Source organism: Ips typographus, linkage group LG6 (assembly GCF_016097725.1).
Source record: "Ips typographus isolate SLU linkage group LG6, UJ_Ityp_2.0, whole genome shotgun sequence".
Taxonomy (NCBI): domain Eukaryota; kingdom Metazoa; phylum Arthropoda; class Insecta; order Coleoptera; family Curculionidae; genus Ips; species Ips typographus.
In genome coordinates, this window is record NC_138427.1 from 6,741,155 (window position 1) to 6,757,214 (window position 16,060).

General features: G+C 34.1%; 1 protein-coding gene and 1 long non-coding RNA gene across 2 annotated transcripts in view; both read right to left on the reverse strand.

Moving 5' to 3' along the window:
• LOC145730595 (uncharacterized) overlaps nucleotides 1-10,468 on the reverse strand; it is a 39,463-nt gene extending 28,995 nt beyond the window's left edge. The window contains exons 1-3 of the mRNA XM_081981880.1: nucleotides 10,250-10,468; nucleotides 9,959-10,196; nucleotides 253-309 (exon numbers count right to left, since the gene is read on the reverse strand). Of these exons, the coding sequence (XP_081838006.1) occupies nucleotides 253-309; nucleotides 9,959-10,196; nucleotides 10,250-10,453 (499 nt within the window). The 5' untranslated portion in view covers nucleotides 10,454-10,468. The remainder of the gene's footprint in view (nucleotides 1-252; nucleotides 310-9,958; nucleotides 10,197-10,249) is intronic.
• Nucleotides 10,469-15,212: 4,744 nt separating this feature from the next.
• LOC145730903 (uncharacterized) lies at nucleotides 15,213-15,798 on the reverse strand. The gene is made up of 3 exons (XR_014178705.1): nucleotides 15,689-15,798; nucleotides 15,492-15,558; nucleotides 15,213-15,429 (listed from the first exon to the last, which is right to left on the reverse strand). It is a non-coding gene; the product is annotated as an uncharacterized LOC145730903 (long non-coding RNA).
• Between the last annotated feature and the right edge of the window lie 262 nt (nucleotides 15,799-16,060).

Sequence of the window (16,060 nt, forward strand, 5' to 3'; positions counted from 1 at the left end):
AAGTTGGAACAAAAGCTCGGTCCCATCGCCCGGAGCATCCAATTATAACATTACCGTATTAGCGGAGAGAAACTGTCGTAATTGTCACTTCGGTTTGCAATTAAACAGGGCCCGAGCACTTATTCCCAATTTCTGACTAAGTGTTTCCCCGTTTCCTAATTAATCATTACTCAATCAATGCGAATAGATAATAAAGCATTGCCCAAGTTTGGTTATCTGCGCTACATGTTAAACCTAAAACTAGCTACTCACCTGACAAACAGGAACCAGGACTTGAGGAACTAAAGGAGTTTTTGAACTGTGCCAGGCCTGGAATAGAAATACCAACATTAAAACTGTAGCTCAAATTGCCGGTGTGCGCAAAAAAAGGAGAAAAATCAGATAATCCAGTAAACTTAAATGTTTTGACTTAGGACTATTGTGCCGTACATAAAGGGCATCGTTAAAGAATATAGGATTACACCTATTTCGACATAAAGCGCCCGAATATGGCCCATTATCCGTAAATCTCTGCCGTACAAAGGGGCATTTCTTGCGGTCAAAATATTTTTAAATCGATCCGGTACGTGAAAATAACCCTTATTTCACGATTCCTTAAGGACTCTGGACTGGAAACTTGTGCGGTTCGTTGTGCTCGAATATCGTCTTTTATCAGGAAGTAAGACCCTAACGCGCTTGAAGATTGAGCTTTTAAACTAATGAACTTCAAGAAATATTTTGTATATTCAGCATTGAATAATCGAGAGAGTTGACAAAAGTATACAATACATAAAAAAAATCAGTTTTAAGTTAGTTAGTAGTTTAGTATAATTTTCTTATTAGACACTTTAAGTGGCAGGAAGACGTAATACGTAATGATACAAGATGACGTACGTATTTAAGGATTTTGCGTTTATGTTAAAATTGACTCTAGTTTTTTTTAAGTTTTATCTGACACGATATTCCTGCTATTTCAGGCACAAAACACACAATTTGTTGATTGAATGAAGACAGATGATTTGCTGCCCATGCACAAAATAACGTATTACGTATAAGGTTTTGATGTCACTTAAAGAGTCTATTATTAAGTAAAAAATAGTCTAAGATACATTACTGAATCAGTTTCTAAATAACACCGAACCAGCAATCAATCAGACATTAATATAGTTGAACTGTGATATGTACATGAGTGTAATAGTCATAACAGATCATAATGTGATCCAAAACTGATACGAAAACGAAATTGACGTGTTCGGGTCTTTCTCAGAGAATCTTTTCCAGGTAGAAATGTTTTTCTGAAAAGTTTTGAAATAAATCCCTGTAGTACTATTCTGTGGGCGTAGTTCTGGAAGTGTAATGTTAATCTAGGTACATTGGAGGTTTAAATTTTTTGGCAGCTTAAAGTGTACCAAAATAAAAGATGTTTAGTTGACATTTGCGATACAGAAAGAATACTAAAAATGAAGATGATTGCTCTACTGCCTAATATGATGTATATTAAGGTTAAATCTATTTTTCTAATTATGGCATATAAAGTGACACTTTTCAAAACTGATTAGAGTGACAAAACGTTTTACTTTATGTAACTAGTTACATAAAGTGATACTTTATGTAACTAGTTATGAAATGTTCATTTCATCACTCGCTGTTTTTATGCATTTCCGTAGAAATATATGGGCGACATCCATCATAACATGTCGTTGTTACTGTTTATACAAGGTGCTATGAAAGTGAATATTTGTGTTAAATCACTTTAAAAGATGGTTTTTACTGCTTTTTGGTCAAAATTAGAAAAAAATATGTATGCAACACGTTTCGAAAATGTCTTATTGTGTAACTCATTCAAATTGTAGGACCTCGCTGCGATCGCCCTACAAACATTCATTCGTTACACAAAATCGATCTTTTCGTAACTGGTTACATAAATAGCTATTTAGTAGAATAAAATATCATCAGTTTCAAATAAAAGTGGATCAAATACAGTCACTCAAATGAAAAGAAGAAAATACTGTTGATGTGGCTTAAATATCTTGTAATGAATGAAGCAAAATATTAATAGATCATCTAGAAAATTGATTTAAAGTGGTACATGTGTTGGCAGGAATGGGTTTAAAGAAATAAATTTGTATGGATCTATCAAAATACTGGTTGAACATTCGTTCGACACAGAGAGAGGCGAGATATCAGATATTCGGTGATCTATTGTCAGTGAGCGGAATAAAACCCGAAATGCCTCGGTTTTTCTATTGTGGCGAGATGTGTGTTATACGAAATCGTTGACAGCCACTTAACATAGGTGTAAAGAGGCACAATGGACCACTAATAGACACGAGGAAGTAGCGTTCAATTCATGAGATTACCGGATTAGAAGGCAGGGGGCCCTACGCCACAGTAATTTGATACTTTTATTGGGATGCCGGAGATGCCTTATGGACTCCCACGAGTCCTCCCTCCACACTTTTAATTCGATTAACGACCTTCACACTCCTAAATTAAAGAATAACGACAATATCTTCTATTTAAAATTTGATTTTTAAATACTTTTTAATTGGACAAATTATGATAATCCTTTCAGAGAATTCATAATTTTTTGATCAGTAGTTACTACCTACTAATTTTTATTATATTATTTCAGCTTTTTTACACTTTACAGTCTTTACCTCGACATCGGGGTAAATAGCTGATTACGCATAATTTTCCGTTAAGTAATGACCTTCTTTACGAACAGTTGTTGTTTGCTATTAGATATAAAGGGTGTCCAAAAAGTCTGAAATATTGCAAATATCTCGAAAACTGCAAATTTTATTTTTCTCAAAGTTTTTATATTGTTATATTAAATAAGCGCATGACATGAGAGTGAATTGAGGTTTGCAAGTATACAGGGTCAGTTACGAAGTATATCAACTTTCTTAATTCAAACCTATCCCCTGTATATTACTTCAGATTTTATGAGTACCTACTCATAAAGACCAATTCAACGATACACGATTTAATAACTTTATTTAAGGAAATGTAAAAAAAATTAGGAAGATGTTTCTTACAGCACTAGTTACGTAATATACCATTAACATGCTGTACAAATTAAAAAAAAAGCCTCATGGCGCCAATTTCAAAAATATAGACCAACTAACCTTTGCAATAGAATAGAATAATTGAGAGAAAGTAGTAGTATCTCTCTTATAATTGATTAGACAGTATTCTGGAACTCTTATCTGTTGTGAGTTACTTTCGTATGCACCAAAGGTAAGCACGTTTAGGTTAGGTACTTTCGGTGCATACGAAGTTCAGTATAACCTGATGGTTTCCAGAAAAGTTCTACTGGTATTTTTGCATTTTATAGTGAAGAAATTCAAAATTCTTCATTCTCCAATACATTTTCCTCAGCACGTAACATATTGTAACTTTTAAAATATGCTAGTAGAATGGTAATAGAGCAACAGCATACACAGAGTTCACAATGTTCTATGGAAAATCGGGGCCCTGACCTTTAACTGCTTTGAAATATAGCATTTTTTCTAACATATTCCAATATATCTCATCTTTAAGATTTCCATTAATAAACCATTGGCCAATTACTTAATTTCCTGAAAGTTTTCTTTTTGTCTTTTTGTGGATATTGGGTAGGTACTTATTCTGTTCGACAGATATGGATCGTTTTCATTGTTCTATAAAAACAACATCTATGGTAAAAATTTCTTCATTCGACTGTATATTTTGTAACGTCATAACCTTAATTTTTACAAGTATGTGATTTTAGCAACTTCTGGTTAGATTCGAATGCTGTTCCAATGACAAAGCCAGCCATTTACTAGTAAACTTAATTTTCGTAAATTTCAGTTCTTAGTTTATTAGAGAATTTGTTTGAGAATTTACACTTCCAGCTAGTTAATAAGACAAGGACTTTAGGACCAATTCCAAGTTTCCGACGAAACCGTCTCATCAGGCTTCGGAATCCCACGGGCACAATAAGCTATATCCGAGCGACATCTGGAAGTGTGAAATTGCACCGGGGCACACTTAATTCGGAATTTCATTTGGTGCTCGCCAGGTCGCAAATCAGGAAAAGGGTAATTTCACGACCGGCGGAGTCTGTTGACTCGCCTAAATTAATGCCGTTACGCTCCTAGCGGAGAAACTACGCTAACATTATTACGCTACAGTTATAAAGACCCCGTCTGTCCCCCAAATCGGGTTATTCGAGTCAATTAAGGACAGTTTCTTTACCGTAAATCGCATTTTTGTTTATTTTTCCTACTTGATTTTGGTTGGCAGTTTTCTTAATTGTTCGTTCCATGGAGAAAGTGGGCGCTGTATAAGAGTCTAAATTATCTTGTCGCTCCATCAGACATTAAACACTTTCGGTCTTGTATAAAATTTACTTTACTCCGGCGTAGTAATAATAATTATTTCAAACGTGGATTATTAATTAATTGTTATTTCTACACTTGTATTAATTATCGACTGCTCGTTTTCCTAATAATTAAGACACTTAGTCACGTCTCATTAAAACTACAAAGGGCGGTAGAACAATGACTTAGGTATACGCTAGTTAGGAACATGAAGGCAAGACGGTGTTTGTCAAGATGACGATAGATTTTCATTGTCAAGATAAAATCGTCGACAAATTAATTATCCACTTAGGTTTCCGTTTATTTTTTAACGAATTAATAACACACGTACGCCCGCGGCTGTCAGTCACTCTACCTGTACTAATTTGACATAATTAAGGTTTGGAAAATTGTGGTGTGTAGAAAATGCCTAATCACCTCGTCGTTGCACGCTCACCTTTTGTTAGGCGACTGTTGTTCGTACTGCATAATGTCGGCTTTATGGGAATTACCGTTGATGCAAAAAGTCAGATTTAAATCATTTCAGTTTGCACTGAGCAAATAAGTGGAGAGTATATTTAAATTTTCATGTTTATTCTTTCCACAAGTTTATTTCCTTTTAATGCTAAATCTGATTTGTATCTCTCACATGAATTACCCATTCCCACAACAGATTAATTCACCATCAACAATGAATCACTCACTTGTTTCAAGAATTGAATCCTTGTTTTTGATTTTTTGGTATGATTTTAAAAATCGTAGCTCAGCTTTAATAACCTGAAATTGCGACATTAGAAGTCAAAGTAAGAGTTTGATGGCAGTCCAATAGCATTTTAGCTCTAAATTCCAAAGGAATTGACTCGCCTAAAGGCCATGATATACTAAAATATTATCAACATACAAAGTATAAAACAACTTGTGGCACAAGTCTAACTATACTCTTTGATTTTGGTTAGTAAAGCCTCTTTCGCATGTTTTGTCAAGGTTTTTTTTCGTACAAAAAGAGTGGCGTCAAAAGTAAGCATTACTCTGAGGGTGAAGCTATTTATAAGATAATCTTGAGGCAAGTCACGATCGCCTAGACGTCAACACAATAAAACAGGAGGATTTAATTAAACTTATTCATCTCGACAAAGTAGGCGGGTCAGCCGTAAAACTGCATTTAATTAAGAAGTCCGGATTCTTAGCATTTTTGGCGTAATTACGCGTTCCGGGGTCGCTTCTTTGTTCCCGGAATAGCTTTATCGTGGATTTGTCTGTCGCTGTTGCCAATAAGGATACACAAACTCAATTATTATTAAAGACTTAATTGTAAATGTAAATCCATAGCAGATTTTTTGATTCTATAAATTAAGTGTTTGTTTTCTTTAAGGTGTTATCACACTTGTATTCTAAGTAATAACCACACCTAAACGAAATAAGATAATTATTTTCAAACTTGGCAACGTCAGAAAAGCTGGAACCCAAAGGGCGGGGTTTTCTTCATTAAGGGAACGCTACTTACATAAATTAGTTTATTTTCCGCCTTTTGTGACGTCGCGAAAATGTTCGCGTCGCGACGCGTCTCTGTTCGGGACCGTTTCAATTTGCGAATTAAATTGAAAGTATTTCTTTGAAACTTAATTCGTCTCGGGTAAGGAATTTTAATAGCCCGCGGTAGGTGTAGGCAAACACGGAAACTTCTTCATTAAACTGTTGGCTAGGTAGGGACCTTAAGGGTTCCAATTCCAAAGTTCCTGAAACGTTTCCGGAATTGAAATTTGATTGCTCGCGCATTCTTTTATACCTAATAGAATGTGCGAACCAAAAAATGTCCCTGGGCATTTCGAGACGTTTTCAAGCATCTTATCCGGTGGCCCTGAACCACTCGAAAACCCATTCAGATAGGTGTCAGAGAATCGTGTGTTGTGCTTTACACCTGAACTTAAGTACCTCTTCTTCGACTCCTTTTCTTTCCTTTATAAACGCCTTCTATTCCCTCTGTTGTTATATTAATGACCCAATGTACTCCTACTGCTATTTTAATTCACACTAATATTAAAAATTCCTGTACGTAAATGATCCAGATCCAGAGTGCAACGTCATCCTTTACTTCTGGATAACGAAGCCAATAAGCGGCTCGATTTTCGTTCGGGGTATTTGGCAATAAGTTTAAAATTTGTAGCAGATAGAGGCAGGAACCTCGATACGATGCGTACTTAATGAGGATCAATGGCTCATTAGGGCATTATCCAACATTGGACTAATTGGTAATTTAATGTGAATCCGATTAGATAAAGAGAACAAAACCTCTTTAAAGGGTATACAGTATATGTAAATCAGAGGCGTAACAAATCGCCCATTAAATGGTTTTATTGTAGTGTCTTATTTGTAAATCTGCGTATTATGTAATAATTAACTTATTGCCTAATAACTAGATAGAATATTATGAAAACATGTTGTTGACGTATGACTTTCACAATCAAGAAACGTAAACATAAAGTTAATTTAATTTTTTTATAATATCACTTGTCTTGTTCCATGTCTTTGTCAAAGGTGATATCAATAACAGGTGACAAAACAGTCTTCAATATTATTGAAAACAGTTTTTACTACTTACATAGATAAACTAGATAAAATTATGTACGGAATACGTTTGCAAACTTCTTTATATAACTCCCCTTCTTTGCCATACCAGCATAGGAAAAGATCTGTTGGCTACATTGATAAAATTCGTCATTCATATTCATCATTCAGTCATATTGTATTCTTTTAGATGGCTGTTATGGAAGATGAAGAGATCAAAAATTTAGATGCCAATAAACACACACATATTTATTATATCTTCCAATCAACGTTCTGATCGATGTTTGAACGTTTCTCGTTGATTTTTGGTTGTGGTTATTTAGTTGATTTTAAGACAAATTATCAGAAAACCATAACCTTATTTTATAACTTGTTTCACAATAACCAAATTTGTTACACATTTAGGTAGCATAACTGAAATTCAACGTTAACTTGTATGTTACTTTTAAAAGGGACTAATAATAAAACAAACATTTTATTACATTTACACAACAACGTAACTAATCATCTTCTACAAACGTTTTATAACATTTGCAAAGTGACGTGGATCAAACGTTTTTCTTTCAAACATTAGATTACATTATTGCAAATCAACGTTGTGATTGCAAGTTAATTCAATGTTGATTCAAGCGATATTTTTACTTTATTTTAACCATTTAACGTTGTTCAATGTCCTAAAATCCACGTTTGACTGCGTTTCTTATAAAATAAGTAAATTTAATTTAATTTTTTTTGTACTGAACCTAAATCGTCTTATTGAGATGGGAATTTAAAAACTTGGTCCTCTTTAGTCTGTTTTCATATTTTTTGAACTTGATGTCTATGTCTATAATTGTTTTGTCGTATCGTTTAAGTAAAATATTGTTATATTTATGCTTTTATTAATTTTTCGAAAAATTCTTAGATTATTTTCAGTACGAAGCAATTTAAACAACTTCATTTTCAGTAGCATTTTTAAATTTAGAGGTGTTGAGAGCAAAAGTGTTCTAATACCTAAATTATTGTTTTAACAATAATACACAAAATCACCATTCAATTTCTAAACACTTTTAATTAAGACGCTATTTTTGTGTTTTTTATTGAGTTTATTTGAGTCATTTCTAGGCTGTTTAAAATCCACATTAGCTGTGATTTGTCTCATGTTGCTCAAATTAAACTAAATCCTAAAACTAAAACAATTTGTTCATTTAGTTGGGTGTTAGCTCAAATACATTTTTGAAAAAGTAATCGTTTTAGCTACCAAAAACTACAACGTGACAGTAGCGCCATCTACCAACACGAGAATTGTAAACTTTCAATCTATCAACTATAGGTGGTGCTGGTGTTGTAAAAAGCCAATACACTATTGGTTTACTAATTGAAGTGCAAATACAGGGTGTTCCTAAAAGTAACGAAAAAAATGCTACCACAACTTCTTGAGGCTGAAACATGACCTTTGATTCTACATAGGTTTTTATATTATGTAAAATTAATTTAAGCAGAGTTTTTTGAGATATTTGAATTTTGAGTTTAAAAATTCACTTTGCCAACGTCAAATCTAAATTATTTTAACAAGCTTTATAAGAAATACTATACCTGCTTTTCTTATTAAAACAAAAGTGAAAAGATTAATAAAAACCTAATAAAGAGACTGATAAAGTTGACATTTTCAGAAACATTAGACGAATTACTAAAGTGTTTACATCAGTGTCTATCTCAGTCTGACAAAACAAGATGGCTTATGTCTATGTTAATAAAGCTTAAAACTGTCGTCTTTTCTCTTATCTCTGTCATAATTATTACTAGACTTTTGTGTTTCACTTTGACAGCTCTGACCTCTGAGGTTCATAAGAATGAAGTTCTGATACCTAGCCAAATTTGAGTATTCAAGTAATTTTCCAACATTTTCAGATGTAATTTTCACACTTAACTCTCAAACTTGTTTTGCTTTACTGTAACTCAAGCAGTTCAAATTTAGCTACTGCTTTTTAGGTTACAGTTAACTCTAATTGAAACTATACTTGTGACACATCATCAATGCATTTCCAGCGCGTGATAAGGGCTATAATCCGTGAAAAAAATTAGCATATAATTGCCAGTTAAAGCCAAACAGGGTACATTCCGAATAATTTAATCAACACACAAAACCGGCGTGATACGATGCCTTGTTCTCCACTTTAAAATCGACCGATCGCGGGGCCAGTTCAGTTTGGCCCTTATCCAGTGCTGGTTTAAGGGCGATTTTGGGCCAAGGCTTCGCCTTAAACCCTGCGGGGCACCGTCCTTTGTCTGCTTGTCACCAGTAGATTAGGGACCGCATTCTTTAGGGAGAGAAGTAATACTATGCCTCGCTTATAGTGCGAAAAATTATATCTCATATTAACTCGATCTTAAACCGTACGAAGTGGGTTTGAAACCAGAAATTTATAGCACTAATTAGAAATTAGGAAAATAGGAAATTGAGTGATGAACTATAATGGTATTTTACCGTGTTATTATTAACTTTTCTTGTTACTTAGTAAACGGACTGGTAAAATTAAAAACAGAATGTTTATCAGACAACTTTTGAATTTCTGTCGGAAAGATAATTAAGTATAACGTTTGTTTTTAAAAGATGAAATTTCCTCTTTGAGAGAAAACAACGATTTCTAAAGCATTAACCTCTAGACGGCAAAGAGAGAAGTCTTAAAGCGCAAACAACGGGCTTTGGCACTTTTGCAGGTAGCCAAGCCTGGCAAGTTATTTATTCCCGAACACCTCGCTATTCAGCGACCTGAAAGGGGTAAACGGGGCCCTGACGACGGCGCCCCTGTCCCCCACTTCTCCGCCCCTGCGCTTGACATGTGCTGCCTGCTTTTCACACGTTTTAAATGCGACGACGAAACGGTGTATGGACCGCGAACATCACCTGATGAATAGCACACATTGAGAATTAGAAGTTAATTTTCTCATTTAAACGGGTCTTTTTAACTATTTTTTTTAAAGTAAGAGAAGCGTGAAGAGAAGTGTCAAAAGAACATTTTGGATGCATTATTTATACATTTTGTCACATTTTTAGTATTTTTTTATATAATACTAGTAATTATAGTAAACAAGACATGACTTACCGGAACCACCACCCTGGTGTCCAGCAGCCAAACCTAAAACGGCGGCGGCAGATCCATGACCGGCTCCTGCCGCCGCCGCATTCATTTGGGCGGCTGCTGCGATGCCGTGAGGCAGGAACGCCGCCGCCACCGCCGCCTGCGCGTTGAAGTAGGCCATGCGGCTTGCCGCCATCGTCATGTGGTGGTGGCTGAAGCCGTGCTCCGAGGGGTGGAACCCCGTCGGTGCTTGTAGTTGGTACTAGACGAGTTCGTTAGACAATACTTGAATTAACATTTATAAACCAAACTCACTTTTTGATGGGGATAAACATTGGGAGTTATGGCCGAAACTGCAGCAGTTGGCGACCTGTGGTGTTGAGAATCTCCTAAGCCCAGCAGTTCTTGTATGGCAAACGGAGATCTCTGTGGCATCGTTTGTGACGGCTTGTTGAGAATACTGGGCGCCGTCACATGAATAGTATCTGGATTAAAAAAGAACGTATTAAAAGTTGTCATTAAACAGTCGATAACTTGATTTCTTAATACACCAATTTTACCAAACAGAAAAAAAAAACTTTATAATTTGTATGACCAGAGCAAAAGTTTGAGAAAATCTGTCTGTCTAAGATAACTTATTCGCAAAATCCAAAGACCAATAATAGAGAATCGAGCGCTAGCGTTTGCAGGTACTAAGCGGTCTTAGCAAGAATTTTGTCAAAATGGAACGGAAATTGACGTAATTATAGTTCTGACGCTGACTAGCTTCAAATTTTACTGTATGCATCTGAAAATCATCTGAAGAAGAAAAATATTTGCTTCTTTTTGTTGAAGCTTTCTTTCAATCAACAATGTATAAAAATTTTTTCTAATATCAATACTTTTCCAGAAAATTACAAAAACCTCTTAGCATCTTTAAAATTTCAGTATTTGATTGGGTATTTAATGAGGCTTCCAAGTCGCAAATAAAATGCAGAGTGTTCCATTAAAAAAATAAATTTGTCAAAAAGTACGTTTTTAAGTAAATTGTCAATTAACTTTAGTTTCGCTTATTATAACAGTATGAACTAACTAGATGAAATAAATAATATTAACTAATAAAAAGAAAAATAATAAAATGTATTAACAGTATTTTCAGAATAACTTGCTCACTATGACTAATTTGCCTCTATACGTGTACAGACAACGAAGCAAGAAAATACCTCAATGCACGACAATTAAAAGTAACGGATTGAAATTCTGATTCTGTATTCAAGGTGTTAATTAAAGTCTCTTTGTGAATATGGAAACAAGAATAGGACATTTATTTCCAAAAAAGCTTTCAGGGGTACATCCAAATCACAAAACAGATTTAGTAGTAAAGAAATTTGAATAAAAAACATGTAAATTAGTGTAAAGTTAATGCTTTAATAAAATCGGCGTCGAAAGTACATTGTTGGCAGAATTTTGTTGAAAGTTAAGACAAATTTCCGTTTATTGCAATGTGTAGTTAAATGTCCATAAATCCATATGTGCAACCTGGTGCAACATTACCAAACACATTTCAGTATAAAAGTAAATTGTTTTAACGTACTTGGAGCTTTTTCTTTATTTTTGTTGAACAAATTAAGTAAATCTAATGGTAATATGCTGAAGGCAAAACGTTGAAACCTTGAATGCCACCTCCCAAAAAAGGTCAATGTATGGTATGAATATCAATAATGTATTAGCTAAAGTATAGCACTTCCAGTTAAGGAATTACTTTTCCTTCTTTAAAGTTAACAGTTAACAGCTATCTGTATTTGTCATTACCGTTTGCAAGAAGTTCCTTTTTCCATACTTTTTAATATTTAGTAATTTGCTCTCTTGTATTTAAAAAAAAGTTAAGTTTTGTTAATGTTCTGTTCAATTCAACCAATTCAATCTATTTTAACAAAATTGCACGTTCAATTTTTGTCAAAAATGCATTCCAAAATTTCAGTATTTCTCTTTTTCTTATGGTTTAACCATTTGATTGAGAAATTTTGTTTTCATTAGCATTTTATGACTTTTAGATGTGTCCACAGTTTTAATTTCACTACTCTCTAGTTATATTTGCTTGTTTTTTTCTATTCGACATTATAATTTACTTAATTACTTATTAATTATTATGGTTTGGTTTTTTGAACAGCATTTTATTTAACCATTTTACTTCTCCATGTACGTTACTTTGAATTGAAATAATGAGTCTAATAATCAAAAAGCTCTTCTCATACATTCTATAATATTATTAATAGCAACGACTTGCTCAATCGACAACGACTGACTCAATTTCTAATTTATGTTTGTTCATAGTTTTTTCAACTAAATTGAACCCTTCTCCGAGAAGGGTTTTTGTCAATAAAAGTTGACATTAATTTTGATTTTTGTCATTCCAATAGAAAAGGTTATCTATTGTTGTAGTGAAAGGTGGGTTATATAATGAAAACAAAATTACAAGAAATTTCAGTTTCCTTTGATATGTCCAAGTGTTATCTCCTCCTCTAGAATATTTAACCAAGTTTGGTCAATATTAATAGAGGATGTCGCAACACAGGAGTCATGGTTTAATCTAATATATGCCTTTTGAGTTCTAAATATTGTTCTGATGTTATATTTTTAGTTATTCGTTTGATTTTGTCAGAAATACCTGGAATGTAAGGTATAAAAAGGTTTGTAAGAGGTGAGATTTGATTTTGATTTCCAGATGGTTTTGGATGTTCTAAATCCCTAATTAATACATGCTTCAGGATATTTTTTTATTAAAATGTTCATTATTGCAAATAACTGTGGCACAAAAAAAAAATCAATTTTACCATTTGTTTTTTCTTCAGGTTCCTGGCTATCACCATCAAGAGGTAAACAGTCCTTCTATGTTGGTGAAATAAGTGTCGTTTTGTTGTTATGTACAGGGTGTCTCACTGAGCACCACAGTGTCATAACCAACCATCAAATATTGATTTTCTGAGCCTTATTAAAGTTTTTAGGCTTTTTTTCACATATTATTCTCAACATTGTATGTTCAATCAAATCAAATGCAAATACATGTATAGGTTTTGTTATCAATTTTGATACTCTTAAGTTTCCAGTTTTTTACTATTTCCTTAGTGAAATTAAACAAAATAATAACACTTTTGGAAACTTCTTGTCACAACTAAAATTGACGTTAAATTTAAAATTCGATTCCATTTCAGAACAGAATCGATCACCTAATTTGTTTTAAGATGTGTTTTATTTTTCTTATGTGTTTTATACCTCAGTATTAGATATTTTTGTATTTTAAATTAAAAGTTGGTTTGTTTACCAAAAATGTTTCACTTGTCAGCGTTTAGACGATAATTTGCAGTCCGTTTTTTTACTTTTTTTACTGTCGCAGTTACTAAAAAGTAATAGTTTAACAAAACATAAAATACTTAATACTTAGTAATGACAAAATTCCAAATCAACGGTTTTTTAATAACAAAACAAGTACATCTTTTACTACTGTATTAGGTAAGGTTATATAGGTAAGGCATAATGGTGGGTTTTAGAAAAAAAAATTGAAAACTATGCTACCTAACCTAACCTAACCTAAATGCGCCAACGTGATGCAATCGACGTTAATAAAAATTACTTTTTTTAAATTGCCACTTAATTTAATTGCTTGTTTTGCATTAAGAGTCAAATAAAGAAATGTAAGTAATTAAATTGCCGGCCGTCGGAAAGGAGTAAACGCTCTGGTAATAAATTACTTACCGGGGTATTCTGTTAGTAATTCATTTACTATTACTTTTCAAAAATCTTTATCAAGAATTAGCTATAATTTCAGAATTTTTGTGTAGATTTTTGACTTGTTTATTTCAAAATATCTGGATATGTATCTTTCGTTTCGTGTATTCGGAAAACATTTATGTATTACTTTCAACTCGAGTAACATAGAATAACGGTTTTGAACATAAAAGTTGATACTCGTATGCGACTAGTATTGTGCTAGTATCAACTAGACATTATCAGCTTTTTAAACTTAATTTAATAAGTTATTACTAATTTTAGGAAAAAAAAATGTTATTCCTACCAGAAAAATGTTTAACTCCCGCCTCTATTTCATTGTTCATATTGAGCACTATAACTGTCACTAATTGACGCCACTAAGAAAATCCTCAGCCATCGGCCATATCTGTCCTTGTTTTACCTACTGGACTATCAGTCATTACGAGAGAGAGAGAGGCAAAAAAGTTAAGTAAAGAACAAGAAAACCGCACTAAAAAAAACACTGTACTGCTTATGCGAGGTAAGTCCGAGAATTAAGTATTAGTGACCGTTAAGAGCCCCCTAGCTACCGTTCCTGTCGTGTCCCATCGTAAACTGAGGCGAGAAGTTAATACAAAAGGGAAAAATACCGGTGTAGGGAGGCTATTGACTACAAGATACTCCCTAATATTCCAGTTTGAATAGAAGTTTGTCAAAGAAGGCGGTGCTTCCCCTTAACCAATAAAGCGCCGCTCTCTGTTTTCCATGGCGCGGCGCGATTTTCGCTCTAGTCTGAATCCGCCATGAAGTCCAAGCTTGCTTGATTGTTTACGGGTTGCGTTCGCGGACTCTCAATTATCCGCCACTATTCCTGCGTGTCAGACAGAGACAGCTAGTGCTCGGTCAGGTGGAGAGCGGGTACTCGAACGCACCCCGTCGACGTTGAGGTGGAGTTTCACTGATGCAGCGCTAATGGCCCTATTTAGTGCGGATTTAAGGCCGATTTTTCGTTGACGCGCTAAACAATCGCTGTTTTCGGCGTCAAATAGATTTAAGCTTAATTAGTAATGATGTGTTCAATTATTATAATTGGGAACAATTAATTGGCTCGACGAGCCCGGGGTTTAGGGGCGCGACATAAAACAACAGTTTAATTTGTCTAATTTCGGTGTCAAATTGATTTTGTTTGTAGCTGTAGCGATGTCAATTATGTGAATATTAAATAGGTTTGTTACGAGAAACTTGATGGCCCATGATGATGGTGCTAATGACCGGCTACAGTTTAATATTCTCTATATTTATTATCAATATCGGTATAGAACTTTTGCGAATACCATCAGACAGCTGCTGTTTTTATACGTCTATTTTTGCAGAAGAAATATGAATCTTTCAATATTATGTTACTGTATAGGTGCTACCAAATTTTTGTAGCCTTGCTTTACAGGGCGACCCGAAAAAAAAACGGTTAAGTTCAATATCTATTACCTTATTTTTAATAAACAAGAGTAGACTAAGGAGGTTCACACGAAATTTAAATAACACAGCAATAATAGAGCATTTTTAAAAAACTATTTTTGTTTTTTGCTACTAATAGAAGAAAATTGTTTTGTCTGTCAATACCTTTTTTACGAGAGTATTCGGCAACATGGCATCAATGTGTTTTTAAAGTTAGCAAAGGATACATAAATATTGGATGACAGTTGACAGTGACAGGTGACAGTATTTCAGTTGTTTACCGATTTGACAAGACTCACAAGAGTGACGTTATGCTGGTAAAAGGCAAAATATAAAAACCTTCGGAAAAATTAAATCAGTGTGGTTATTATTTTACTTGAATTGTGCAGGCTGGTGTTGGTAGTGATTCTGGACTGTGCGTGTTATTTTTCTTGATGGGGAACCTGCAAAGTAAGGTAAGCAACAATCAACCCTCTGTATGTCACATGAAACATCTGTCTGCCCTCACTGTATTGTTTAGACATTTTCGGTTACCGAAAATATCAAAATATGAAAAACACAAATACAATTCACTTAAAATAATAACCTAATCGACAAATTTAAGTTGCAACGGGATAAGTTCGAAGAAACTGTCACAACAAACGCCAAATAATCAATATTATCAATTTTAAATGGCGTTGCCGACAGCGCCAACGCCGAATTTTCCCGATTAGTTAAAGAACATACGTTATTGACGTAAAAATTCCGTCTTGCTCAGTTCACAACTAATAGACAAAGAACGACAATTATTATGTCACTGCCGCTAGCCCTGGGATAGGCTTTACTTATGGCGTTTTCGATTGGCAAGTTTAGTGCAAAACTAATCTATCTGTATCCTGCTCTGTCAAATGTCATTGAAACAGTGTGGCAATACACTGGTTTTGCACTAAACATGCCAATCGAAAA